General features: G+C 22.1%; 6 protein-coding genes across 6 annotated transcripts; 4 read left to right on the top strand and 2 right to left on the bottom strand. All coding sequences in view use genetic code 6, as the record gives it.

The window, feature by feature from the left end:
* Positions 1–377: 377 nt before the first annotated feature.
* On the top strand, positions 378–3,508 carry TTHERM_00227440 (hypothetical protein; the record flags this gene model as incomplete). Its single annotated transcript, XM_001014275.2, has 3 exons — positions 378–779; positions 1,026–1,805; positions 2,297–3,508. Exons 1-3 carry the CDS (start codon positions 444–446, stop codon positions 3,506–3,508), a joined length of 2,328 nt encoding a protein of 775 aa, XP_001014275.1. The 5' UTR covers positions 378–443.
* Positions 3,509–4,798: 1,290 nt separating this feature from the next.
* TTHERM_00227430 (SecA DEAD-box-like domain protein) lies at positions 4,799–12,007 on the top strand (the record flags this gene model as incomplete). Its single annotated transcript, XM_001014274.2, has 1 exon — positions 4,799–12,007. One exon carries the CDS (start codon positions 4,799–4,801, stop codon positions 12,005–12,007), a length of 7,209 nt encoding a protein of 2,402 aa, XP_001014274.2.
* A 384-nt stretch (positions 12,008–12,391) lies between these two features.
* TTHERM_00227420 (50S ribosome-binding GTPase) lies at positions 12,392–17,551 on the bottom strand (the record flags this gene model as incomplete). Its single annotated transcript, XM_001014273.2, has 7 exons — positions 12,392–12,613; positions 12,788–13,041; positions 13,117–13,893; positions 14,248–15,396; positions 15,901–16,643; positions 16,689–16,816; positions 16,886–17,551. The coding sequence occupies 7 exons, from the start codon at positions 17,549–17,551 to the stop codon at positions 12,392–12,394; spliced, it is 3,939 nt and encodes a 1,312-aa protein (XP_001014273.2).
* Positions 17,552–18,515: 964 nt separating this feature from the next.
* On the top strand, positions 18,516–19,556 carry TTHERM_00227410 (hypothetical protein; the record flags this gene model as incomplete). The annotated part of the gene is made up of 1 exon (XM_001014272.3): positions 18,516–19,556. The coding sequence occupies one exon, from the start codon at positions 18,516–18,518 to the stop codon at positions 19,554–19,556; it is 1,041 nt and encodes a 346-aa protein (XP_001014272.1).
* A 753-nt stretch (positions 19,557–20,309) lies between these two features.
* Positions 20,310–21,350, top strand: TTHERM_00227400 (hypothetical protein; the record flags this gene model as incomplete). The annotated part of the gene is made up of 1 exon (XM_001014271.1): positions 20,310–21,350. One exon carries the CDS (start codon positions 20,310–20,312, stop codon positions 21,348–21,350), a length of 1,041 nt encoding a protein of 346 aa, XP_001014271.1.
* A 170-nt stretch (positions 21,351–21,520) lies between these two features.
* Positions 21,521–25,949, bottom strand: TTHERM_00227390 (AAA family ATPase CDC48 subfamily protein). The gene is made up of 5 exons (XM_001014270.2): positions 24,506–25,949; positions 23,387–24,426; positions 22,814–23,325; positions 22,248–22,742; positions 21,521–22,193 (listed from the first exon to the last, which is right to left on the bottom strand). Exons 1-5 carry the CDS (start codon positions 25,921–25,923, stop codon positions 21,711–21,713), a joined length of 3,948 nt encoding a protein of 1,315 aa, XP_001014270.2. The 5' UTR covers positions 25,924–25,949; the 3' UTR covers positions 21,521–21,710.
* Between the last annotated feature and the right edge of the window lie 1,307 nt (positions 25,950–27,256).

Below are 27,256 nucleotides of genomic sequence, written 5' to 3'. Positions count from 1 at the left end.
ATAAATGTCTTTTTATTATTTATTTATTTATTTATCTATCTATCTAGATTTAGTTGTGAGAATAAATAAAAATTGTAAATAGAAATTTTTGAGAATAATAATTTTTATATAGAAAAGATATGTTTTTATGTAGTAATAGAATGGATATAATGATTATTAGGTAAACTTTACAAATTATAGAGGAATATATAAATTAATTTTTGATTATATTCTGATGTAGGATATAGTATAATTAGAATAATTCTGAAAGAAAATAATCAGAAATTAAAAGATCATTTTAAAATCTTTCATCAAATCAAGAATTAACTTTTAATAAAATAGAAGTTTAATAGCAGCTATTAGAGTTGCTTTTTAACTACTTGATTGATCTATACATATCAAAAATTAATTAGGAATTAAGAAATATTTTCCCTTGTCTAAATCAAGCAATAATAAATAAAGAAATGAGCAATAATTAACTCAAAGAATTACCAGAAATTCAAGTCTAAAGAGAGGAGTCTTACGATATTTTCTAAGAAAACGGAGACATTTAGCTTGACAAAAGAGAAGAACTTGAAGATAATACAAAATAGGAAAAAGTAGAAGAAGAAAGCAGTGATTACGATGATGAAAATTTATCTGATATTCTTTCAGAAGAATTAGATAGCAATGATCAACTTATAAATTAATTGAATAATCCCCATTTCTAAAGTTTAGTTAACTAAGCTATTAGTGTTCCTAATCTAGATAAATTTGGAATAGATTTTCCTAATATTAACGCATATCCCTTAAGAAGACTAGTAAATATAAATACTGATATCATTTTTTTACAATTTAATAATTTAGAGCGAGTGAATTATGATGATAGATAATTTTAAACAGGAATCAATTTTATTTAGAACTTAAATTTTTTCCTTTTTTTCCATCTATAATTCACAAGCTAATTAAATAAAAGATAATAATTAGACAAAGCCATTGATCTATTTTTGTTTAAACAAAAGTTTGTGCGTTTTTAAGAGTGAATAATATCAATTTTATAAAAATAGGTTTCTTAGAAGGATTAGCTTGAAGTAAATTCATCAAACTCCTTAAATCATATTCAAAAGGAAAATTATGATATTTCTCTTGGAGAATAATCAAGAGGATCTGAAGGTTATCTATATAACAGAAATAGAGGTTTATAGAATTTAATTTAAAGTGCAGATGGATAGATTATGTCTTAGAATAACTTATAAAATAGTGATTAACCAAGGATTATACAAATAATAGGTGAAAAATATGAAAAAAATCATAAGTTTTACAAGGTTTTATGGAGCGACCGTTAGATTAGCATAGAAGATGTATCTGTGGTGAATGATTACAAGTAATTAAAGGACGAATATGAATTACAAGTATAGTAATTTTTAGATATGAGCCATATAAACAGAATTGATAGCAGAGAAAAAATATCTATTTTTGCAAGAAGAAAAAGAAAGATCTGTATTGAATAGAAAAAGAAGAAAATCAGCGATTAAAATAAGCAAAAGTATCGCATTAAAAAGTTAATTACTGAAGGTAATTTAACTCCTGAAGATGTACAAAAAATTCATGAGGAAAGAAAAATGAGAAGAAAAAAAATAGAAAGAAGAAAAAACAAAGAGCTATTAGACATAAAGGCAGAACAGAGTGAAGTTGTTATACCTGAGAGCACTCAAAGAAGCTATATTACTCGTCGTAGAAACTCTTCGATTGCAGAGAGTAGACCATCTATTTCATAATAAAAACCTTCAGAAAATGGTTCTATTTAACAAAAAGATGACCAAAAAATGAACGAGAATTGTTAAAATGTAAGAAACCTCTTTAAATACATTTATTTCTTGATACAAAATAATTGCAAAAATTAAATAAATTAGCTGTTTGAAAATTGAGAATTAATTTAAAACCAGAGAAAAGAGATATAAATACTAATTTTTCATTAATAAATTAATAATCCAAAAGCAATTTTGTATTTTCTTAATCTAAAGAAATTCGATTTTCAGTTGAAAACAAAAGAGCTAAAATTCACCCAATATCTTATTTTTAAGATTTATTTATTTCTTAATAAAGAATAATTAAATCTTCTTAATAATATCAAATCTAATCATTAATTAATTCAAATTGAATAAAAACATTTTTTAGCATATCACACAAAGTTAATCAATTTATTTTTTAATTAGAATAATTAAATCATTTTTAGAAGTATCAAAATTAATCTAAAAAACAAAAATAATAAAAAATAAATGATTAATTTTATTGATTTGAGATTAAATTTTTTTTAATTAATTTTTTTAATTAAAAGGCAAATGAATTAGAATAGGAATAAAATTAAAATACTTAGATTGAATATAAAGTTGAAAAAATAGAAGAAGAAAACAAAGAAATAGAAGATGATTAAAATGAATAAAGTTAATCTTAAAGCTAAGAGGAATTTACACTAAGAAAAAGAAGAACAAGATCTAAAAAAAATAATAAGATTATAAATTTCAAATAAACTTAAATTTAAACAGAAAATATTGAACATAAATCAGATTAAGGTTTAAATTAAATTGATAATTAACAAAAATCTTAAATTTAAGAAGAGGAATTTAAAGAAGACAAACAAGTAATTTAGGGTGTTGAAATTTCTAAAAATTTAAAAACATAAGAAAATCTACTTAATAGCGAAGATTAGATAAGTTAATCAAATAAATTAATAAACAACTAAAATGAATAATCAATTAATAAAGCTGAAGAAGTAAATTCAAATGTTGTATGCGAAAATTAAATAAATTAACAGTCTTTAAAAAAAAATGGATAACCAAAGAAAATTCACTGGAAAAAGCTAATAAAAATGACTAAAGAATAAAACACGAATACTTAAATAATTAACCCATAATAAAATAAAAATAATTAAATTAAAGAAGATCCTGTAAATAGCCAAGAAAATGAAGAATAAATTGATAACCATAAAACTGATATTTAAATTGAGCATATCTCATAAAATGAAAATAGCTAAGAAATTAAGCAAGAAGCTGAGTTAAATAAATAAAATTAACTAAATAATACACTCTATTATAGCAAATCTCTGAAAAAAGATGGATAACCTAGGAAAATCTAATGGAAATAACTAGCAAAAATGCTAAAGGAAAAGAATGATACTACAGAAACTAACTTACATAACCAAAACATCCAATCAGAAGAATCTGCTAAAGTTAGAAAGTAACATATAATGTAAAATAATCTTACAATTAAAAATTAAACTAAATAAGAACTAGAAGAAAAACCATCAAATCTAGCCATGAGATCAAAACCAATAAATAAACTATAAAAAAAATCGAAGAAGCCCAAAATTAGTAACAGCTCAAGCTCAGAGTACGAAAAGCTAATTTAAGAATCTCTAAAAATTTTAATAGAAAGTAAAAGGTATATAATCTAAGAAATTAAAATAAAAAATGAAGATGTAATTGAAATTGAAGATGACAATCAACTAGATGTATCTTTTGAATCAAATTATATTGAAATTTAAGAATGATAAATATTAAAACTATTAATTAATAAACCCATTTTTTCTCATCAGTTTATTTTAAACTGCTTCTGTTTACATAAAACAATATTTGCATTTTATATATTATATATTGATAACCTATTCAACAATTATTTCAAAATATACAATAATAATTTCATTATATTTATTAAAAAATAAAATTAAAGCTTAAAAATTTAATGAATATTTAGTTATGATACCATCTATCTCATTTAAGTTATATATATATAATATGATTCATCTATTTAAAAAATAAAATATTCAAAATCAATATAATTTACCTTATATTTTTAGTACGTATTAATGTCTAATTTAATGAATTTGTTAGAAAGATTAAGTAATTCTGATACGCACTTCCGTTTAAGATTAAATTTTTTTTTTTAGTAAAAAAAGTGCTTTAATTTTTTAAAAAACTAAGACTTTAAATTATTTAAATCGACCAAAAAAAAAAGAATTGAATAAAACATTTTTATTTTTTTAGATAAAAAATGCTCATACCTAATCAAATCCATGAATTAATTATTTTCAAAAATATGATCATTTGGAAACATTAAATCTTCCAAAATAAGTAAAAGACTTTTATTTTTTTAAATAATGAATACTGGAATTTAATTAAAAATCTATCAATTAATTATTTTCGAAAATACAAAGAAAGCATTTAGAATATTTAAGATTAATAAAAAACAATTAAATAAAACACTTTTATTTTTACTTATTTAGATAATCAATAACAAAACATAACTTAATCATCAATTAATTATTTTCGAAAATACAAAGAAAGCATTTAGAATATTTAAGATTAATAAAAAAACACTTTTATTATAATTATTTAGATAATCAATACCAAAACATAACTAAATCATCAATTAATTATTTTCGAAAATATAATTCAGGTATTCATATAGAATACATATGTAACTAAATGATTTAAATAAATACAATGAAATTATATGATTCTAAAAAGTAATCTAAATATTTGAGTGCTTAATTTTTATAAATTAATAAATAATTGATTTATTAACAATACTAATATTTTATAATCTAAACCCTTTCTTTTTAGGATAAAGGAATAATAAAGTTATGTTGCTTATTTTTTAAAATCTATAAAGTTTTTATATTTAAAAACTCTTTTATCACTCTTTCTTTTATCTTTTTGATTTAGCGTTTTTGTATTTGTGAATTTATATACCGATTAATTTAAACAATATACTTTTATAAAAAATTAATACATAACAATAAATTTAATTCTAAAAAGAAAATACTTGTATTTGTATATTAATGAATCAGTCTGAAACAGTTGTTAGAGAATATAATTTAGATGTCAAAAAATTGATATTATTATTCTAAGAATGCCAAAAAGACTAAATCTAATTAAGGGATAAGGATATAATCTTATTAGCAGGACCAACTGGAAGCGGAAAGAGTACTACTGCTAACTATCTTTTAGGTTAAGAAATGTATACTGAACTTATTAAAATAAGTAAAGAAGTCTATGGTCAAACCTATTAAACTGAAACTGAAGTTTTTAATTCAAAAGGAATATTTTAAATTGGACACTCTAAATAGTCACAGACTTCAACACTGTAAGCAGCTCATTTATATGGAAATTATTTTTTGTGTGATTCTCCTGGATTTTTTGATAATCGTGGCACTGAAATTGAAATTGCTAATGCATTTTCTTTAAATTAATTTATGTTGAATTGCAATAGCATGAAATTAGTTGTCTTAATAAGCTATCATGAATTAGTTGCTCAAAGAGGAGCATTATTTTAAGAGGTATTTAACCTTTTAACTAGAATTCTTAAAAATCCTGAAAAAGAGTAATCTGAAAAGATAATTTTTTTATTTACTATGGTTCCTAAAGAAAAAAAAGTTAATGATATTGTTAAGGAAATTTTAGAATTTCTTGAGAATTTCAAAAATGAAAATGATATTAAATCATAAATGATAATAAGCTTTTTGAAAGCTATATTAAATTAACTTAAACCAAATAATTATGTAATAGTAAATCCTGTTGATGGAAATCACAAAATATTACTTTAATAAATCCTTAACCATTAATCTTTCATTAATCCTTCTGAAGAATTCTGCTTTAGTGTTTCAGGAAATGCAAATTAAAGGTTATTATTTTACGCAAAGGAAACTAGCAATATAGTAACAAAATTTTAATAGAAGGGATTTTACAGGGAAATAATGGAAAAAATGGTTGAATACAAATAAATATGTGACTACACAAGCTATGAATACTTATTAAATTAATATCAAGATTTATTGAATGAAATTGCAAGAATCTTTGAAAAATAAAAAAACTTGGCATTTAACACTTTTTATGAAGCTTCTGAAAAAAGCATCATGTTTTCCTGTTAAAATATTAAAGAAATACTTGAAATTATTTAACATTTAAAAATAATTGATGAATTTAAAGGTGTTGTTTTTGAAGAAGGCCAATTTAAAACTAGCGAAATTCAATTCAAATAAGATATTGATGAAGTTTGCTTTTAGATGAGTTAAAGGATAATAAAAGATTTCCCTTAAAATATCGAAAATGTTAAGAATAATCTATAAAAGTTAAAAGATTTTTCAGATTAAACTTCTTTATGTTAATAAATATTTGATAAAACTTAAAAAAACATAAGGTATAAACACATTATGGAAATAGAAGACTTGAAACTATTGTCTACAAAATTTTTTTAAAGGACAAAATAATTAGAGGTTAACTCAATCAAAGACAACTTAGCCAATATAACTTAGAAAATTGGCTCTATTAAATTAATTGAAGAATTTCTCAGAGCATTTATTTTAAAGAAAGATGAAAATTTTTACAGTATAGTTCAAATACATCTGAAAGAAAATAATGAGTTATTATCAAATCTAAAGAGAATAATTAACAATATTAATAAAGAAATTTAGAAATAACCCTCTTTAGATGACAATTAGATTGTTTTTAGTCCTTAAATTGAGTGCATGCCAGATTTTGAAATTAACATACTGAAAATATAAAACCAGAATAGCAAATATTCTGAATATATTCCAGACTGCGAGATTTTATATAATTAAGCTCTTTTATATTTAAAAGAATTTAATTAACAAGTTTTTAGTCTCATCAAAGAAAATTCATAAGACAGTTTTCATTTGTACTAGCTACAAAATATCTTAAAAATAATAGATGAAATCAGAAATCAAGACGATTTGATTTAAGGCTAAACTGCTGAAGAATATAGATAAATAAAAGATGAAATTAAGTAAAAAATTAAAAAAAAGGCGAGTAAAGCTAAAAAAATATTGAACAAATATTTATAGGATATTAAAGAAGAGGAGTCTAGTGAAGAAGAAAAAGATGATGATATTAATAATTCAATAAAATCAAATGATGAATTAGTAAAAAGCTAATAAATTGATTTTGATAAACTGTTGAAGACTTACAATTTTCTTACTTATATGCTTTGGACAGATGATTATTTTTAAACAAAATTTACATAAAATAGCATATAAAAGCTCTTTGAAAAGCTCAATAAATACTTTGAGATTTGCAAGTAGAGTATTTTTAATTTGATTAAAAATGATAAATTCTAATAAGTAAGATAATTTCTATAGAGTATGAGCTGTTTTACTGTATTTAAAAATAGGAATGAAAAATACTAAGAACAATATGATATGTGCATAGATTTAGTGAAGAAAAAAGTATAAGAGTTGAACAAACAAATAAACGAATTTATCAGTAGTATTTAAAGAGTAGATCATATATTTAATAGCGATTGCTGGGAAAGATTAAATTAAAATATATTGCTTTTGTAAAACATTCAGACTTTAGGCAAGATTGCTGATGCTAAGAGAGATTCTACTTCTTCGCTAAATGATATCAAATGTCTAATATTGAAATATTTCGAGGAAAATTTCAAATAAATTGAGAATTTAACAAAAGCATAATCTTATACAATTGTGAAAGATTTCACAATTTATAATAATTTTGTTAAACAAGCTAAATTAATATCAAAAGAATACCTACATATTTAATCATGTTTAAAGGGATTCTCTTTTGAATAACTTACTACTTTGATTTAAAAAGTGTATGATGAGATGGTATTTGATTACACTTCTAAAAAATAAAAAATGTAGAATCTTGAACAGATTTAAGAGAGCTATGATGGAATTCAAAAATTTATCTAAAGCATGAATGAATTTAATTTTTTATAGAGGCATTTTGAAAGTTTACCTACACCAAAAGAGACTATTTAGGAAAAATTTAAGAAACTTGAAAATTTGATAAAAAATGAAGATTTTTAGAGCCTAGATTCAGAAATATTTTTATTGAATCAGCTTTAAAGCGATACTGATAAATAAGCTTTAGATAAAGCATTTTAAAAAATATATAATAAGCTTTTTTATGAAATATAACAAGTAAAGATTTATATTAATTTTTAAAAAAATGAAGATTTCTATCAAAATTTTTAAAAAAATCTCTAAAATTTATCATAAATATTAAGTGTACTGGAGAAATATAAGATTGAGCTTTACTAAAACTCATAAAATGAACTAAATAGTTTCAGGTAAAATTACGTGGATTCTTAAAAATAAATGATTTTCAGTTAAATAAAACAACTAAAATTCTTAGAAATGTAATAGCAATACAGATAATTAATGCAATCTTTTAATTATTTGAATAAATTTAGAAACATTTTCTAATAAAAGGATTGGGATATTTTTATCTAAGAAATTAACTAAATAAAAGAGGAAATTCCAAAGATTATTTTAAGTCTTCATAATTCAGATAATTCAGGAGAGTTTTAGTATCTTTTAAATTTGCTTTAAGGACTAAATGAAGCTTAAACTTAGAAGTGCCTTTCAAATTATTCACAGACAATTTAAAAAGAGATATTAAATACAATAGAAATGGTTAAGTCAGTATTTAAAAACTATGAATTGAGCATTAGAGAAAAAATAAAAAATTAAGATAATTTTTTTAGTATTGAGTTAAAAATCATTAAAGATTTTGTTTAGAAAGCAGAAAATATTGAATAATTGAAAAATTGCGATTTTTAAGCTAGTATATTTTAAATTGAACAAGAGATAAAAAACGAACTTAATAAGAGTTTATAAGAAATTTAAAATTTATTGGTTAAAAAGTAACATGATATGGCTATTGAACAGCTACAAAAAATTAAGTAAGTAGATGAGCAGTTTTTCCATAAATTAATCAAAAAAATTGAAAATGTAATTTCTTAAGCTGTCAATTTAATTAAAGAGCAGTTCCCCTATATAGAAATTTCTAGCTTCTAGAATAATTTTTTAGCTGCTTCAAGCTTCTTGGTAATAATAAAAAACTTTGTAAATGAAGAAGGGTAACATAAAACACTAATTAATTAACTTTCTAGTCATATATTTACATAATCAAGAAAGTTATTTGAGATATGTGAGAATGTTCTGATTATTAGTGATCATTCGTTTACATAATAAAATTTATATAATCTATTTAAACATCACTCATTCTTTAAAATAATTCAAGAAGAGACAGTTTAAAAAGCAGAGTTATCGAATTTATAATAATATTTTAAAAGTATTTTAGTTAAAGTAATCGAAGGACTATAATAATTATATTAGGCTCAACAATTAATGAAGGAGAGTATGTAAGTAGATTAAACTTTAAATAAAAATTTGAAAAAATTCAATGCTCTACACTAAATCCTACAGTATTAACCTTAATTGTTTGATTTATCTGACGAGCTTAAACAAATAAAATAAATTGGTCTTGAGATTTTGAACCACGATTAAATGCTACTTGTTATAAAAGAAAATTTTAATTGCTAAGAGTAAGCTTTTACTGCTGCATTGGAAAATTGTGATTTCTAATAAGTTAAAGAGATAATTTTTAAAATAAGGAAATTTTCTTAAATAAATTAAGAATTTAATACAGAATTCATTGATATTAGTTCGATGTTTAAAATAATCTAGTAAAAGGTTAATCAAATAACTAGAGAAGCATTAGATATAGTGAGAGCTAGTTTTACTTATGATTTAAAAATGTATGATTTGATGAATAAAATTTATTAAGCAGATGAACATTTGAAGATAATAGATCAATATCCTTATGAACCTTAAATCCAAATAATTTTAAATGAGCTTACTAATAAATTAGATCAAGAAATATCTTAACTTTATAATAGGACTTTTACCAATTAATAAAACCTAAATGAAATTAGCTAATTTTTAATTAGCATACAACAAATTTCTGAATAAGTGTGTAAGTTTGGTTAAATTGCCAATAAAAAGTTATTTGAAGCAGCTGAAATCATAAAGAAAGCTATGGGAGAAGAAGTAATTTTTAAATTAGGTAATATTCTCAAACAAGATGCTTCAGGGGCTCATATTTTGAACAATATACCTATATTTTATTAGTCTTTTAAGATTGATACATTTAACGAATTAGTAGGAAAACATGACATCAATTACATTCTTGAGAAATTGCAATACTGCAAAAGAGGAGGTATCAAATAAAATTTAAGTGATTAATTAAAGGAATAGCTAAAACAGTATTATGATATTTACTTAAAAAAATATGAAGAAACAATTCAGAAATATAAATACAATAAGAATAAGTGGGAAAAAATTGTAAAGAAAGTAAAAATATTATCTATTTAAATAAAAAGAAAGGAGGATAAAAATGAAGTTCTAAATTTGCTTGCTCAAATTTGTGCATTCTGGACTCTAATTGAAAGTGGAGAATAAAAGTAAGGCAAAAAAGATATCTTTAAAAAACCAAACCATACTCAAATAATTAGCATTATAATGCTTTTAGGAATTCATAGAGTAACTGGATTTTGGTAAGGTGTTAGGAAATTCTTTTCTATTGAAAACTAAATGTAATTTAAAAATTAGTTGATTGAGATTTTGACTGGTGAAGGAAAATCAATCACATTAGGATTTTGTTCTTTAATGCTTGCTTTATTAGGTTGTGAGGTTGATGTAGTTTGCTATAGTTCCTACCTTTCATAGAGAGATAATTAAGACTTTCGTAAGCTCTTTAGCTTCTTTGGAGTTTCTGAAAAAATCAAATATGGAACTTTAAACTATTAAGCAGAAAAGTACATAGATAATTATTTAAATGTTAGGTAAACTACCTTAAATATAGTAAATTAAAGCATGTAAAATGATCACAAAAACTTAATAAAAAATACTAAAAATTGTAAAATCTTGTTAATTGATGAAGTAGATATCTTTTTCAATCTAGATTATTATGGAAAAACTTACAATCCCTTAGTATATTTTGAGACTTAAGAAATAAAAAATATTATTACAGAAATTTGGAATTAGAGAGGATAGTCAGAATCAAAGATTATTAGGAATATTGAATAAAGTAGTAACTATAAAGAATTAATCAACAAATTTCCAAAATATGAATAACTCTTCTAAAGACATATTATATAACTTGCTTACGATGTGAATAAAGTAAACCATCAAAAATAAATTAAAAGTTATGTAGTGAGAGATAATAAAATTGGGTATAGATAAAATGATTCAACAATTTATTTCGGTGCTAATTGTGATTACTAAACTCTTTTTGCATATTTTCTTGAAAATTCCAAAGGAAATATAGATGATTAAACACTTTAAAAATAAATTTCATTAAATTTAGGGTGCGGATAAATTTCTTATGCACTATTACCAGATAGCTATTCAGCTATTTTAGGAGTAACAGGTACCCTTCAATCTTTAAATTATCAAATGAAATAGTCTCTCAAAAAGTATAAATTCTCAAAAGAGATATATATCCCTTCTATGTTTGGAGATTCTAAGCTAGATTTTAGAAAAGGAGATATGGTAAAAGTAGAAACAGATTTATAAAACCAATATTTGTAAATTTAGCAGATTTCTTATTCAGCAATTACAAAAAAATAATCTGTGCTTATATTCTTTAAAGATAGTGAATCTTTAATATAATATCATAAAAGCAATTATTTATACCTCCCTAAAGAAAACTATTTAGTTTTCACTGATCATGATAGTAGTGAAGATTTTAATTTTTAAGTTCTAAGAGTGACTAAGTCAGGTCAAATAGGACTTTTTGTGAGAGAGTATGGAAGAGGAACAGATTTCATTTCATTAGATCCTATGGTAAATGAATCAGGTGGTGTAGTAGTAATCTAAACATTTCTTTCAGATAACAAAACAGAAGAAATCTAAATCAAAGGAAGAACTGCAAGGCAAGGTTAACAAGGATAATACTATTTAATCTTAAATCAATAAGATTTAATAAAAGATTTTGGGTTAAATATAAATTAAATTTAATAATGGAAAAATAATCAAAATAATAAATCTCTTTATGATAATCTTAATGAAATAAGAAATAAAAAAGAAAATGATTTGTATTAAAATATTGAAAATGATATAAAATAGGCTACTAATATCCACTAAAAAACTATGGAATATATTTAGAATATTAAAAATAAAAATTATGATTAAGCTAATCGCTATATTAATGAAAGCTGTTGAACTCACTCAACTAATTCTAATATACTTTTATAAATCCCTAAATATTCATATTATTTGTCCTTTGTTTATTTATATAAGTGTAGTTTTTTTATCAAATTAATTTTGGATTTAAATAGTTTTTAGAACTTACTAGTGTTCTGCAAAATTTTACTATTCGAATTTTTTTTTTTTTTTCTTGTTCGAATATTCAGTATTTTTTAAAACATTACTTTTTTTGGGTTATTTTTTAAATTAAATATTTAAGATTATTTATCTTTTTCTAAAAAAAATTCTCAAGGCAAAAAAAAGTTTAAAAAGAAATTAATTATAAAAAAATAAATATTGAAGAAATAAAATGACAAATATGTAGAGTTTTTATACTTAGAGGTATTTAATATTTATACTTCAAGACAAGAAAGAAATATATTATGAAATTATCAAAGATATTAAATCTTATGTTTTTCCTTCTAATTTTGGGAGTTACTTAGTAATTTTATTTAATATAGTTTCTTTATCTAAATCAGTGCTATTATAAACCACATTTGTGATAATAGGTTCTATGTAAATTTAGAGATGATTATATATATTTTCTAACTATTCTGATATATCTAACCCTTAAAATGTTGTCTAAAATATTTCAAAAAAATAATAAATTGTATTAATTGCTATTTGTGTACTTTCATCAATTTTTTATTCTTAAATATTCTTTATTATAAGAGATGTTATATCTTGTGTTTCTAATTAAATATTTTGCAACTCAACCTGATATTCAAATACATTTTTATTCAATAGTTAATTTACATCTTAGTTTTTGTCTAAAACCTACAGATTTTCCTTTAACTAATTGAAATTTTTTTGATGAAAGCTAATTTTGATTTATTCTTTAATAGAGGTAACACTTGAAATAATAGCTTTTTCTATTAATTCCAAATCTAAAATATTTAATACAACTTTCTCATCTCCAACCTAAAACAAATAACTTTGTTTTTTGTAAAATTCTATAAAAGGATTATTTTTAATAGTAAACTAATAGATGTTTTTTAATTATGCTATATCTTTCATATTTTTAGAGTTTTATATTAATTTTTGCTAATTTTCTTATATTTCAAAAAGAAAATAAATAAAATTACTTAGTTATTGTTAATACTTTTCTTCTATAAATTAATAAGATTTGCTATTTTAAGACTTTTAATTTATCAATTCTATTAAATCGTGATAAGCAATTAAGTTAGAAACAGTTTCTACTTTTTAAAACTCTATTTATTGCTAATTAAAAAAATTGTTAATTTTATTTTCTAAATCTTACAACGCATTATCAATTTCTTATTTAGCTTTATTACTGAAGTACAATTTGAATTTTAAATAATAAATAATCTACTTTACTTATGATTTTCTTATTTCTTGATTCAAATTCAGGAAAGAATTAATTAAATCAACTAACTAATACATTACTTTAGTTTCAATAACTTCCACTTCTTTCTTATATTACTAAATATCTTACTCTTTTAATAAATTTAGCCTTTAGATAGTTTCTTCGAAATTTTCACTTGATTTAAATGAGCTTAATGGGCGATAGTTATTACTCTCTTTTTGAATTTATTCCAACTTACTTATATTTTCTTCAATTTCTTAAATCAAATATTTTATTTGAACTTCAAGTTAATTTTTTTATTTTACATATTCTTCTGATGATAGTAATTTTTATATATACTATTCTATTTTCTAAGAAATATATTCAAGCTTATTTAATCTTAAATTAATCACCTTTAGTTAAATTTAATCTTTATTATTTTATAATTCTTCTGATATCTCAAACAATTCTGTCTTAGCATATTCTACTAAGCGATAGAAATTTATGATAAATACTTCTTTATAAGTTTCTTTAATTGGATCATCATTGTGTGTTTCTAAAATAATCAAATGAAGCTTTTTAATAAGTTTAAATAATTTCTTTTTTTGATAAATTTGATCAAGATTTTTGACTGACTCAATAATTTGATGGATTATTTATTAGCAATTGAAATTATCTTCAGTAGAAATATACGTTGAAAATTATTAAATTAAAGAATATTAAATATTTACTTCCTCAAATTGAAGATTTCTTATTTTATTTTTTATTATCTATAATTTTTATTCATTGTATTTTAATAAAATTGCATGTAAATCTTATTAAACATTTGTTTTTGTATTAATTTTTGAAATTTCCTTCAAACATTTAATTTTTTCAACTAATTACTAATTAATATAAAAGCTATTTTTACTCTGTTCAACTAAAATGTTAATTTCATTAATTATTTCTTATTGATATTATTCTAATTATTCCCTACATTTAGAGAGTTTATCCTTAGAATATTCATCTGAAAGTTTATTTAATTATTCTATAAATATTTTAACTTCTGTAAAGCGATTGTGTTTAATTTCCTTTTGTAAATTTTCTACAGTAATTTTTATTAATTATCTAGGATTTTAGGTAGTAATAAGCTAGTTTCTCATATTAGATAAAGGTTCTAAATTAGAAAATGCATCAACAAATTCTTCCAAAAGTTGATATTTTTATGTAATATCTATTAAATATTCACTATTACTTTTTATATCTTTATATTCGTCTTATAATTTATAGAAAGTATTTGAAATACTCTAAACTATATCATTAAAAGAGTCTCCTCCTCCTATAATTAACATAATTTATTTACACTCTTTCTAGCATTAATTAATTATTTTAGTGAAATTCTTCCATTTGATTATTTCTTTTTCTTAATTTTATTTTTAAACCATTTTCTATAATTTAAAGTATGATAATTCTTTAAATAAATTCTAAAACTTTTTAAAAGTCTCTCTAAAAAAATCTTCAAAGTCATTTTCAATTATAATTTCATTTTCTCTTGATAACTTTCCATTAATTAAGTTTTCAAACATCTCATCTTCTTCTTTATTGATAGAGTCCATCTGCTTTACAGAAATGTATGGATTTATCATTTTTAATATTTTGCTTTTATAAATTAAATACTTTTCAATATCTTAAAGCTAGCTTAATTCTGGTAACTCTTTAGAAGTTATAATTTGTTTAATCATAGATTGTATTGGATATATATAGGAAACGATCTAATTATATATGTTATTAATACATTTATCAACTATTTATTTAAAGTTATCTATCATACCTTTTATTTCTTTTAACTTAGAGAAGCAAACCATAAAAGAGTCTAAATATTTAAAGTTTTAGTCATATACTGATTAATCGCAGCCTTATATGCAGTAATTGAAATACTTGTTAACCCATTTTTTCATGCTATCTTTTGTTTGCTAAACGCATTTTGTCTTCAATTTCTCATCAATCCAAGATACATCACTCAAAAATTAATTATATTTATTTAATTTTTACATGGTTTTGTTTAATAATTATTATTTACCTATTTTTTCATTATTAATTATTAATTTAATCTCATATTTTATTTAAGTTTTTGTTATAGAAATCTTATTTTTTATGCATTGAATAAATTTTATGTAGTTGTTTTAAGTTTATAGTTTAGCATTTTAATCGATGTCTAATAACAAATTTAATGTATCTATTGCAACTTCGTATTTTGTTATGTATTTTTTTTTTTGGCAATACTCAGTTAAATATTCTATAATAGCTGTAGACAATTATTCAATATTCTCTTTTAGGTTATTATAATATTCTTAACATATCTAAATATTTTCACTCAAGAATATATTTTTTTATATCTCTAAAAGAACCTTTATCTCAAAAATTTATTGTTTTGAACTAATGATTTAAAAATTTATCATATCTGGAGTTTATTCATTTTACATTTGCTATTTTAGTTTATTTACTATTGAAATAAAATTTTAATTCTACTGTTAGAGAATATAACTTAATTTTTATTGGTATTTATGAAATAATTACTCTTTACTGCTATCAAGTAAGATGATATCTAATTATGTATCTATTTCATTGAATTACTTAAATGTTTAAACTATTTTTGCTAATTTTTCTTCAAAAACAGGTATTTCACTTTCTTTTGTTAGAGATTATTCTAAAAATTAACTTTGTTCTTTCTCATAATTTGAGAATTACTAGTTTGTATAATGTTTTATTTCATAACTGAATCTATGCAATTCTTAAGATATATTTGATAGCTATTCAATTTTAATTATATTTGATTTTATTAATTAAATATTAATATTTTCAATTTAATTTTAAAAGCATGCTGTGATTTCATAGCAAAGCTATTATATAACTATTTTTATTTCATCAATAATTGAATTATAGGTAAACTCATATTTCTAGAAGTGAGGATTTTTATAACTATCTATCTTCAACGTCTATTCGAGGCATATTACTATTTAATTGATATATCTTTAATTTATTTCTTATTGTAGGTTTTTAGATTAGTTTAAGTTTTTGAAAGCTATCCTTTTTGTAGATGCAGCATAATTTAGCACCCTTTAAATGCATTGATCATACTTCTCAATCATATTTTATACCATAGTGATATTTTTAATCATTGCATATTGGTCTAAAACATCTATCAGTTTCTCAATATGGAAACCTTATTGAGTACATTTTGTTACATACGAAAGAACATCTTCTGAATAGAGTTTTAATTTAGTAAGACTGTCTTCAGATAAGTTAATATTAAATTTACTTGATGGGCTATTAATAAATTATTAATTTTTATATAAATCGTTAATAATTTACAGATAACTTTTTGGATCTTCCTCAACAGGATTTAAAATAAAAGCTTTTTTACTGTTAAATCCATTAACTAATGAAATGAGCAAGACTTTAAGCTCAGGAGTGGAATTTTGTTCAAGAGATTCTCTTATCTGAATAATATCATTTAACAATTATTTGATTTTTAATGACTTTGGAACATGGGTGTAAAAATATATCACCTTATCCATGGATGCAGTTTCTATAAATTTAGAAAATGACACAAGTATATCTTTGAAGGATGCACCTCTCACTGATTTCAAATCATTATAATTAATTGTTAGAATAGGGCAAATACTCTTACATTGCTTTATAAAATTAATAAGACAAATTGAATTTGATAATTCTACTTCAAAGCCTCTACTATCTTTGAATCCTGGAGTATCACAAATAAAGAAATCGCTATCTTCTAGCTATTTCGCTTTTAAAATTAGTGTCTAAGATTCTTTTTTAAAGCCAATTTTAAATTCTTCATCATCGCCATCATTATTTTCTGTGCATATTTGTTCTTCTTCCACTTCTATTTCTCCAACATCTTCAATATAATGAGTAATTGATGTTAATTTTAAAACCATCTTTTTCTTCATTAAGAAATTGATAGTTGTAGACTTTCCACTTCCAGTTGAACCCAAAACTAAAATGGCATCCTTGTTTTTAGCATAACCAAATAGTATTGACTTTTCTTCAATTTAGTTAAGCATTTCTTCAGGTTTGAAGCATGTTTTAAATACATTTTGTTCAATATAAGAACTATTATAACTAGCCTAAGATGAGAGAACAACACTACTAAGCCAAAAGCTAGGATCGTCTTGAACAGAAGATTGCAAAAGAGGGTTTAGTAACGACATAGTAATGTATTTTAATTTGACTTTTAATTGTAAACCTCTAAAATAATATTTTTTATTTTATACCTTATTTATGTTAAAGCAATAGCCTTTTCTTTTATTAATTGTGCTAAGTTATTAAAAAGATAATTAAGTGAAGATATTTGATATTAAATATTCAATAATTAAAATTTCTGTTTGTTATAAAATATTTTTATTTATTCAAATTTAGATTTGATATTCAAATATTATTTCAATTTTATTCCACTTGTATTTTAGTTAAAGAACTACTTTTACTCTTAAATGCCAAAACAATTAATTAATATATCTAGATCCTCATTAACTAAGTACCCTCAAATTTCTCCACTTCTATCAGACCTAAATTTTTTTAAAAAAATTTGATTGATAAAGGGACAGAATCAATTATAAAAAAGATAAACAGCTGTTTTTGAAAATTCATAAATAATACTTCACCTAATTATTCATTTTAAAAAATAAAATATCAAAATTATTTTTAATTATTAAGTAATTTTATTTATTTAAAGCTATAAATTATGGTTAAAAAATAAACCTAAAATTAATTATTTAACTGTATTTTCAATTTATTACTGAAAAAATAATTCTTCAACCTATAGAAATATAATTTTGTTAGAAATGTTAATACTAATTATCGAATAAGATATTAGAATAAAGAAAAATAAAATAATAAAGTCTAGATTTAATAAAAGAACTTTAATTTTTATTGTTAATTTTAAGATCAATTCAAATATTCTAATATCTAATCATTAAATCCTCTATTTATTTCCTTATTTTAATATTTAAAGAATGTGTGATGTGCTTCTTTCTAAATTTAAGATATCCATATATTTTTTTTTATTAAAATATAAAATTGAGTTGATTGAATGAAAAAAGATTATAATAATTAAAGTAAATTAATTAAGAAAGTAGTATAAATAAGTAGGTAAGAATAAATTAATATAAAACATAAATGAGTGAATAGTAAGAAGATTAAAATTTGACTAAATTAGTTTCAGATATTTAGTAAAGCCTAGAAGAAGCATAATAAAAATGGGATAAAGCTGAAGAAGAACTAAAGGCCTATTATGAAAAGAATAATGATTCATATTAGGCCCAAATAGATTCCTAAACCAAAATAGAGACATGCGAAATAGATCTATAAAATGATAAAGAAAAATATTAAATTCTACTTAGAAACATCGAGTAGGCAAAAGCTTATTAAAATTAATTTGAGTAATTTGTAAAATTTTATGAGGTAGAACTCTCAAAAGCAAAAGACTTAGAAAAAGAATTAGATACTTAAGTTAAAGAAAAAGACAAGCAAATTCAAAAAACTGAAACTGAGATAGGTAAATATGAAAATGAAATGAGCTAATGCTAATAGCAATTATAAGATAAGCAAATAGAAATAGATAGTTTAAAAGTCAAGAAAAATGATAAGGAAACAATTATCAACATTATTTAGAAAGAAAAATCTAAAGAAAAATAGGTTTAATTGTTACAAAAATAAGAAGAGATGCTATATTTATAGGAGGAATTAGAGATGCAAGAAAAGCATCAGTAAAATATTAGAAATAGGTCAGAAGCTGCCTCAAAAAAGAAGGCTTATTTATCAGAATCACTAAATAAACTAAAATTATCCAATAAAACTAATAAATAGGAATTAGATTAAATCAAAAAAGATATTAAAAAAAAAGAAGAGAGCCTCACTGATTACAAAGGATAGCTTGCAGATGTTAAAAATGAGTTAAATTCGTACTAAAAAAATTAAGAAATTTTGATTGAAAATATATCAACACTTGGAAAACAAAAAGTTGAGGAATATAAAAACTACTTAAGTGCTACTAAAAAAATTGAATAAAATGAACGTATAATTGAGTAAAACCTAAGTGAGTTAAGGTTTTAAAGATAAGCTGTCTTAGATTATCGCATGGGAGTCATTTATATTAAACAAAAAATTTCTCTCTAACAACTCAATACCAAAGTTCAATAAAAAGTTATCAAAAATTGATTGATAGAGATAGACTTATTAATATTTGAAAGCATAATGATTTTACTATTATTTGTAAATGAATTATTTAATTTACATAATGTATTACCTAAATTACTAAAAATAAATATAATATAGCTCAAATATTAATTAAAAAATATTTATAGTATAAAAAAGATAAAAAACTTTTTTTTTAAATTCAGAAATAAATACTTCACCAAATTGTTATTTTTAAAACATAAAATATTAAAATAATTTTTTATTTATTATGTAATTTTATCTATTCAAAACTTTTAAATTCTTTTTAAAAAAATTAACTTAAAATTAATTATTTATCTGCATATTTAATAAATGCATTGCTAAATAAATAATTCTTAAACCTAAATGAAAGTATAACTCTGAGAAATGATTTTACCAATTATCAAATAATATATTAGAATAAATAAAAGTAATATCATAAGGTCTAGAAATTAGCAATTAAATTATTAAAATTAATTGATTATTAAATAAAAGTATTTTATTTTTAACTTGGTTTTTAAGATAATATTAAATATTCTAATATCAAAAAAGTAAATCCTCAATTTTAGTTATATTCATATTTATAAGAATGTGTGTTTCTAACTTTAAGATATCCATATCAATTTTTTATTAGAATAGAAAGTTGAGTTGATTGAATGAAAAAAGCTTATTAAATTATTAACAATAATTAATGTAAATTAATTAAGAAAGCAGTAAAATAAAGTAGGTAAGAATAAATTAATATATAAAACATAAATGAGTGAATAGTAAGAAGATTAAAATTTAACTAAATTAGTTTAAGATATTTAGTAAAACCTAGAAGAAGCACAATAAAAATAGGATAGAGCTGAAGAAGAAATAAAGGCCTATAATGAAGAGAATTATGATTCATATTAGGCCCAATTAGATTCCTAAACCAAAATAGAGACATGCGAAATAGATCTATAAAATGATAAAGAAAAATACTAAATTCTACTTAGAAACATCGAGTCGGCAAAAGCTACTTAAAATGATCTTGAGAAAGATATCAAATCAGGTGAGGTAGAACTCTCTTAAGCAAAAGACTAAGAAAAAGAATTAGATACTAAAATTAAAGAAGAAGACAAGCAAATTCAAAAAACTGAAACTGAGATAGGTAAATATGAAAACGAAATGAGCTAATGCTAATAGCAATTATAAGATAAGCAAATAGAAATAGATAGTTTAAAAGTTAAGAAAAATGATAAGGAAAATATTATTAACAGGATTAAGGGAGATAATTCTAAAGAATAATAATCTTAGGTATTACAAAAATAAGAAGAGATGCTAAATTTATAGGAGGAATTAGAGATGCAAGAAAAGCATCAGTAAAATATTAGAAATAGGTCAGAAGCTGCCTCAAAAAAGAAAGCTTCTTTATCAGAAACACTAAATAAACTAAAATTATCCAATAAAACTAATAAATAGGAATTAGATTAAACCAAAAAAGATATTAAAAAAAAAGAAGAGAGTCTCACTAATTATAAAGGATAACTAGCAGATGTTAAAAATGAATTAAATACATTCTAAAAAAATTAAGAAACTATGATTGAAAATATATCAACACTTGGGAAACAAAAAGTAGAAGAATATAAAAACTACTTAGCAGCTGCTAAAAAAATTGAATAAAACGAACGTAAAATTGAGTAAAACCTTAATGAGTTAAGATTTTAAAGGTAAGCCATCTTAGATTATCGTATGAAAATCATTGAAATCTAACAAAAAATTTCTCAATAATCTCTCAATACGAAAGTCCAATAAAAAGCTATCAAAAATTGAGTTATAGAGAAACTTTATTAATATTTGAATATATTGTGTATGATTTACTCTTATTTATAATTGAGTTCTTTTATTTACATAATGTATTAATTACCTAAATTACTAAAAATAAAAAAATATTCTACCTCAAACATTAACAAATTATTGAAATCATTAACAATTTTTAAATGTTTTTGATTAGTCTTATTTATGGAATACTTACTATAATATATAAATAATATCACAATTTAAAAAAAAATAATTTTTTTTGTTGAAAATTCTTACACCAAAAAAACATTATAAATCTAATATTAATAGTAATAATAATTGATAAAGAATAACCTTTTTATATTTACTAGCTTTAGTTAAATTAATTTTTTATCACTTCAATTCTTAAATTTTATTTTTTATGTAAACATAAATTTCTTATTTAATGCTTTCTTCTGTGATCTCTTCTTTTTTTTAGTGTTTATGTGGATTACATTATTCTTTGTAATAGTCACCTTAGCAACAGACTCTCTTGAATTCATTTGCGAAAGCTTCTCTTTTTTAAATTCGTCTTTTGACTTCTTCTAATTATATTGGTTATTTTAAATTGATTATTTGTTCAAAACTCTTTAAATATTGTGGAATTATAGAATTAGATTTCATAATTTTAAAAGAGTCTGCATTAAGCTCATATAAGTCCAAACTGTAATTATCTATCTTGAATTCTTAATAGTTTTCACAATACGTACAACTTTTTTTGGTTAATTTATCCTGTTAAGATTCATTTGAACTTAAAGAATTATTTTTATGCTCTTTTGCATGCTTTTACCTTTTATAATATTCTTCCAAATATGGTCCAAACCAATCTCCTTCAAACTATATTTTTGATGCATTTAAATAAAACATGCTTAAAAATAAAAAATTAGTTACTTTTTTATATTTCTCTGTGTTTTTTTCTATGAAAAATTCGTCACTAATATGAGCTTTGCATTAATCTTCTTCATCAGATTCTTTAAATGTTTTACCACAGAACTTGCATTCTATCAACTTTAGCTATTCTTGTTATATTTGAATCAATTTACCTTTAATACTCTACTTAGGCCAATAAGTCACAGTGTTGTAGAATAAGTCAATTACATTTTAATTTTTAGAAATAAATATTGACCACATATTTGAATTTGTAGTGTCTACATTTATTGTTTAGAATATCTTTATTGCCATTTAAAGCCTATCCTTTTCAATCTGAGTATCTTCAGCTTCAGTAACATCTAAAATTTCATCAAGTTTATAAACTATCAACGACTTTTCTTCTTCTTTACCCTCTTTAGTTAAGTTAGATATGTAATCTTTAAAGGAGTTTATATCTTTAAAAGCATTATTTCGTTCACATGAATGGTAATCAACCATGTCTACTTTGGAAAAATCCTAATTATTATTAAAATAAAATTAAATAAAAATAATAAAATAGTTTATTTGAATATTTATTTATTTATTACGCCCCTGTTGATAAATTCAGCAAGAAGTACCATAATATTATCATAACTTGGGTCACGTAGGCTGCAGAAATTTACTTAATAGAACCTTTTTTGCTTTATTATTTGTTCAACTTCCATGTATTCTAGCTAATCAGCTCTAATTATTTTTTTGAGCTGCATTAACAACTTATTAGCTTCGTTGTTCGCAAATGCTTCTTAATTTTTTATCAACTTTTAGAAATCTATTTAACTATTATCTTTAATCAAAATGTCCTTAATTTCTCCTAATTTCTATTCTAAACTTAAGAAACTAGTATAACGATCAATATCATCTCTTACTTTGTTTATTTATTTGTCGATTTGTTAAATTAATTCTTTAAAAACTTTAAACAAATTATCTATTTCTCTTAATTTATCGATAGGTAAAAGTTTAACTTTTTTACCATTATTGCTTTCAGCATTTATTCCTGATTTTAATTCCTCATATTTTTTTATCTATTCAGTTCTTGTTTTTTGCAATAATGTAAAAATTTCTTTTTGATATTAAAAATAAATAAATAAATTAATTAATTAAATGGATTTATATTTTATTACCTTAGGGCAGCTACAATTTTTTTTTATTTTATTGGTAATCACGATAAAATTACAGTTATTTATCTAGATCAATAAATAATTTTCCAAATTTTGAAATACTATCTTCGATTTCCTGTAATAAATGTTTAAACTGCTAGCATTTAAGTATGGTACCAACTAAGATTTCTAACTTATAATACATATCCTCGACTTTTTTATAAAGATGTATTTTTTATGAAATTCTTTATTTTTACTTCAAAATACTAATCCTCTCATTTTATACTGTTGACTGATCAATAAATACTACTTTCGAATATTCAAAATTCTCATCTATAAATAGCTGCACTTCTTGACTATTTAACTCATCTTCTAATGAATCCATTAAAATTAGCTATTATGAGCTATTGTCTTATTTTTTTTAATTAGACTCATTTAAAAGCTAATTTACAAATTCAGATGGATTCTAGTTTAAACAATCAAACATTGTTTGAGGTAGACTTTTACTTCCAAACATGAAATTATCTTCTCCTAAAGATTTACAGAAGTTTAAAATACACTTCAACTTTTACTCTGGTTAACTTTAATAATTAAGCTCCCCGAATAAAATTTTTGAGGTTATATTTGACATTAGAGCTTTAAGCTATCTTGTACTAAAGTTAACTGTATAACTGACAATATCTTATATTGCATCTTTAAGCTATTTCTCTTATTCTTTTTCAGACTACTTTATAAAGTCTTCAACATCAGGAATGAATCCTTAAATAATTGATTTAAAATTATCCTCGCTTTGGTTTTTATTTTAAAGCAAATACCAAACAATCCAATCTCTTCTCAGAGGTGTATTCGATTTTCCCAGATAAACTTATCTAAATCTACTTAAAATAGCTTCTTCTATCATTTCAACATGGTTTGTTGTACTAAAAATCTTAATATTTCCCACAGTTTCTGTACCATCTGTTAATTCTAAAAGTTTATTAAGCACTTCTGATGATCCTCCTCCATCTTTATCTTTCTTTTTAACAAGCTACTCTATTTCTCCTATATGAGCTGCACATGGCTACCTAAAATTTAAAATTAATTAATCATTATACACATACACAAATTTATCTGCTTTTTATAGCCAGAATAAAAAAAAAATACCATGGTATTGCTCTTGCTCTATTAAAGTAATAGGTAAGCATTCTTGATCCTTATCCTTAAAGGGAAGTTTAAAAAGTAGAACTGTTGCCATCAAATATTAAGTGGATTTAAAAGTATTTTATCATCTTTTGGATAATAAATGTTTTACCAGTTCCAGGTGGTCCATAAATTAGAGGTCCCTTACATTCATAAAACCTAAGAGGGTTTTTAAATTCTTCTAGGAGGGATTACATTTAACTGTTTTAAAGAAATCCATCTAATCCAAAACACGATTATTGCATTGATTTTACACCGTCATCCAAAACTTAAGCAGGAACAAATGCATATCTAGACTGCTAATCTTCTTCATCCTCTTCATTGTAGTAATAAAAATATGTTATGAAGTATTCTAGTTTTTTATACTTGCTCTTATCTTAATTTTGTAATTGAATATCTAATTCTTCATTTTCTTCATATGATATATAGTCATAATCCTTATTCTAAATAACAAGTTTCATAGATTTTACTAAAGAAAGAGGATTCTTTTTTTAGTCGATGAGCTGTATATGCATGTTTTGAGGCAATAAAATATATGGATTTTGCTAGTACGTCATCAGACTTTAATCTTCTTTGCTGCTGATTTCTGGAGTGAATAAGTGCAGATCAAGTAAATTTTATTGTTAAGAGCTAAAAAATTGTTTCTATACATTTGTATGTCTAAAGATTACAAAATTTGCAAAAACAGTTTTGAGTGCTTAAATTTTTAATTTTTCAAACTCAGCATGCTCACATATTGATTTTACATCTTATTACTTTATAAGCTTAAATTAAGATATACACTAAGCACATAAAAGATTAAACATATTTCTTGCCTCTTTTGACTTAAAACTTACTTTGATTCCCATTTTGGTTTCTATATTTTCTGCATTATTAATTCCTTGAAATATTTTAACAAGCTCCTTGAAAGCATCTTTCCAGTATGGATCAAATAAAATAAAATATTAAAATTCCTTTTTCTAAGACAGCATTTGATTTAAAGATTCCATATCTTAGCGTCTATTTTATTTCATAATTGTTTAGTAAAATGATTCTAAATATTCTTGAAATGATTATTTTCCATCAAATTTTTACATTTTGATTAAAATATCTTACATTTTATAAATAAAATCACTAATATAACTTATAAAATCCATTAAATTTTCATGTTCAGGATTATCAAAATCCATATCCTCAAAATTTCCATCAAAAAAATTTTTTTTTAAATCTGGACTTGCGTAGTCATTTAGCATTCTTTTAAAATCAGAATTATCTTTAGTGTATTTCTTTTCTTAGTAATTTAGAATACAATTCATTAAAAAAGTATTTATTTAAAGATTCTCTTATTGTGAATATTCACAATATAATCCATATTTATCAAATTTTTTTTTTTCTCCTTTCATTTAATCTATTTTTACGAAATTAATTAATTATATTAATAATATATTTAGAACATACTAACTTCAATATAAATATAAATTCAAGTCAATATTTTGGAAAATAAAAATGAAGCAAAGTTATTTTTATTTAAAATTAAAACAAATTATTGAAAAAAAACAATGAACTATGAAGAAAAAAAATACATTTAACCATTAAAATTTATGTATTTATTAGTAAAATATTTTTTTGTCATTTATTTTCATATCAGATATGCCTAAATATAGCAGTATCCAATTACTTATAAACTTGTAAAATTATTAGAAACCATTTCAAATAAAACATACAAAATGATTAACAAATTCAATATTGATTTTATTTGATTAATTGATCTTATATATATAATATATTTTTATTATAATCATCTAGATGTTCCCTCTAGCTTTCAATTGTATCTTCTATTTGCAAGTTTTCTTCTATTTTTTTAATTATTTGTTGCCATTCTTAATTTGTACTTACATAAAATTTAACTAATTCCTTAACACACATGGTTTATTTATTTTTGTATACCTTTTCAACATCCAAAATTTGCTAATTTAATTTTTTTTGATAAAAAGAATTTTTGACTGAGTGTGAATTTTTTTTTTTACTCAAAACAAAGCTAGTTTATTAGAAAATATTTTAAATTAGCTCATTTGTTTTTAAAAGGATATATTCAATAGACTATGTACTTGTAGGCGTTTCAAGCTATTGATGTTTTTCAAGGCAATATTTTGTTAGTTCTTAAAAAATTTTCATGTTTAGAATGCTTTCTTCAAATGCTTTGGTAGTCTCACAGGATTTACTATCTGAATTTTGTATATTTCTTAAAATTTCTTGGTACTTCTACTTAATATCATCACTATTATAATGATTAGAAATATTTAAAAGATAATTATCTTTTAGCCTTGTAGATAATGTTAAGAGAAATTTATCTAAATTTTCTAAATTTTATTATTAAATTTTTATCAGCTTATCTTCATCACCAATCTCTTGGTTTATTTAATTTTTTTAATCTTCCATTTTTAGTCTATTGATTTACCTTTTTATTTGAGTAAATTATGATAACTTTAATTGCTATTGAAATAAAAAAAGATATTAGTATATTATCAAAAGTTATTAGTATATTATCAAAAGTTATTAGTATATTGTCAAAAGTTATTAGTATATTGTCAAAAGTTATTAGTATATTATCAAAAGTTATTAGTATATTATCAAAAGTTATTAGTATATTATCAAAAGTTATTAGTATATTATCAAAGGATATTATTATATTTGCAAAAGTTGTTAAAAAAGATATTAGTATATTTTCAAAGGGTT

The sequence above is a fragment of the Tetrahymena thermophila genome (genome assembly GCF_000189635.1).
Source record: "Tetrahymena thermophila SB210 genomic scaffold scf_8254665, whole genome shotgun sequence".
NCBI lineage: Eukaryota > Ciliophora > Oligohymenophorea > Hymenostomatida > Tetrahymenidae > Tetrahymena > Tetrahymena thermophila.
The sequence above is the reverse complement of the archived record's forward strand: the minus strand, read 5'-3'. Positions and strand labels throughout refer to the sequence as shown.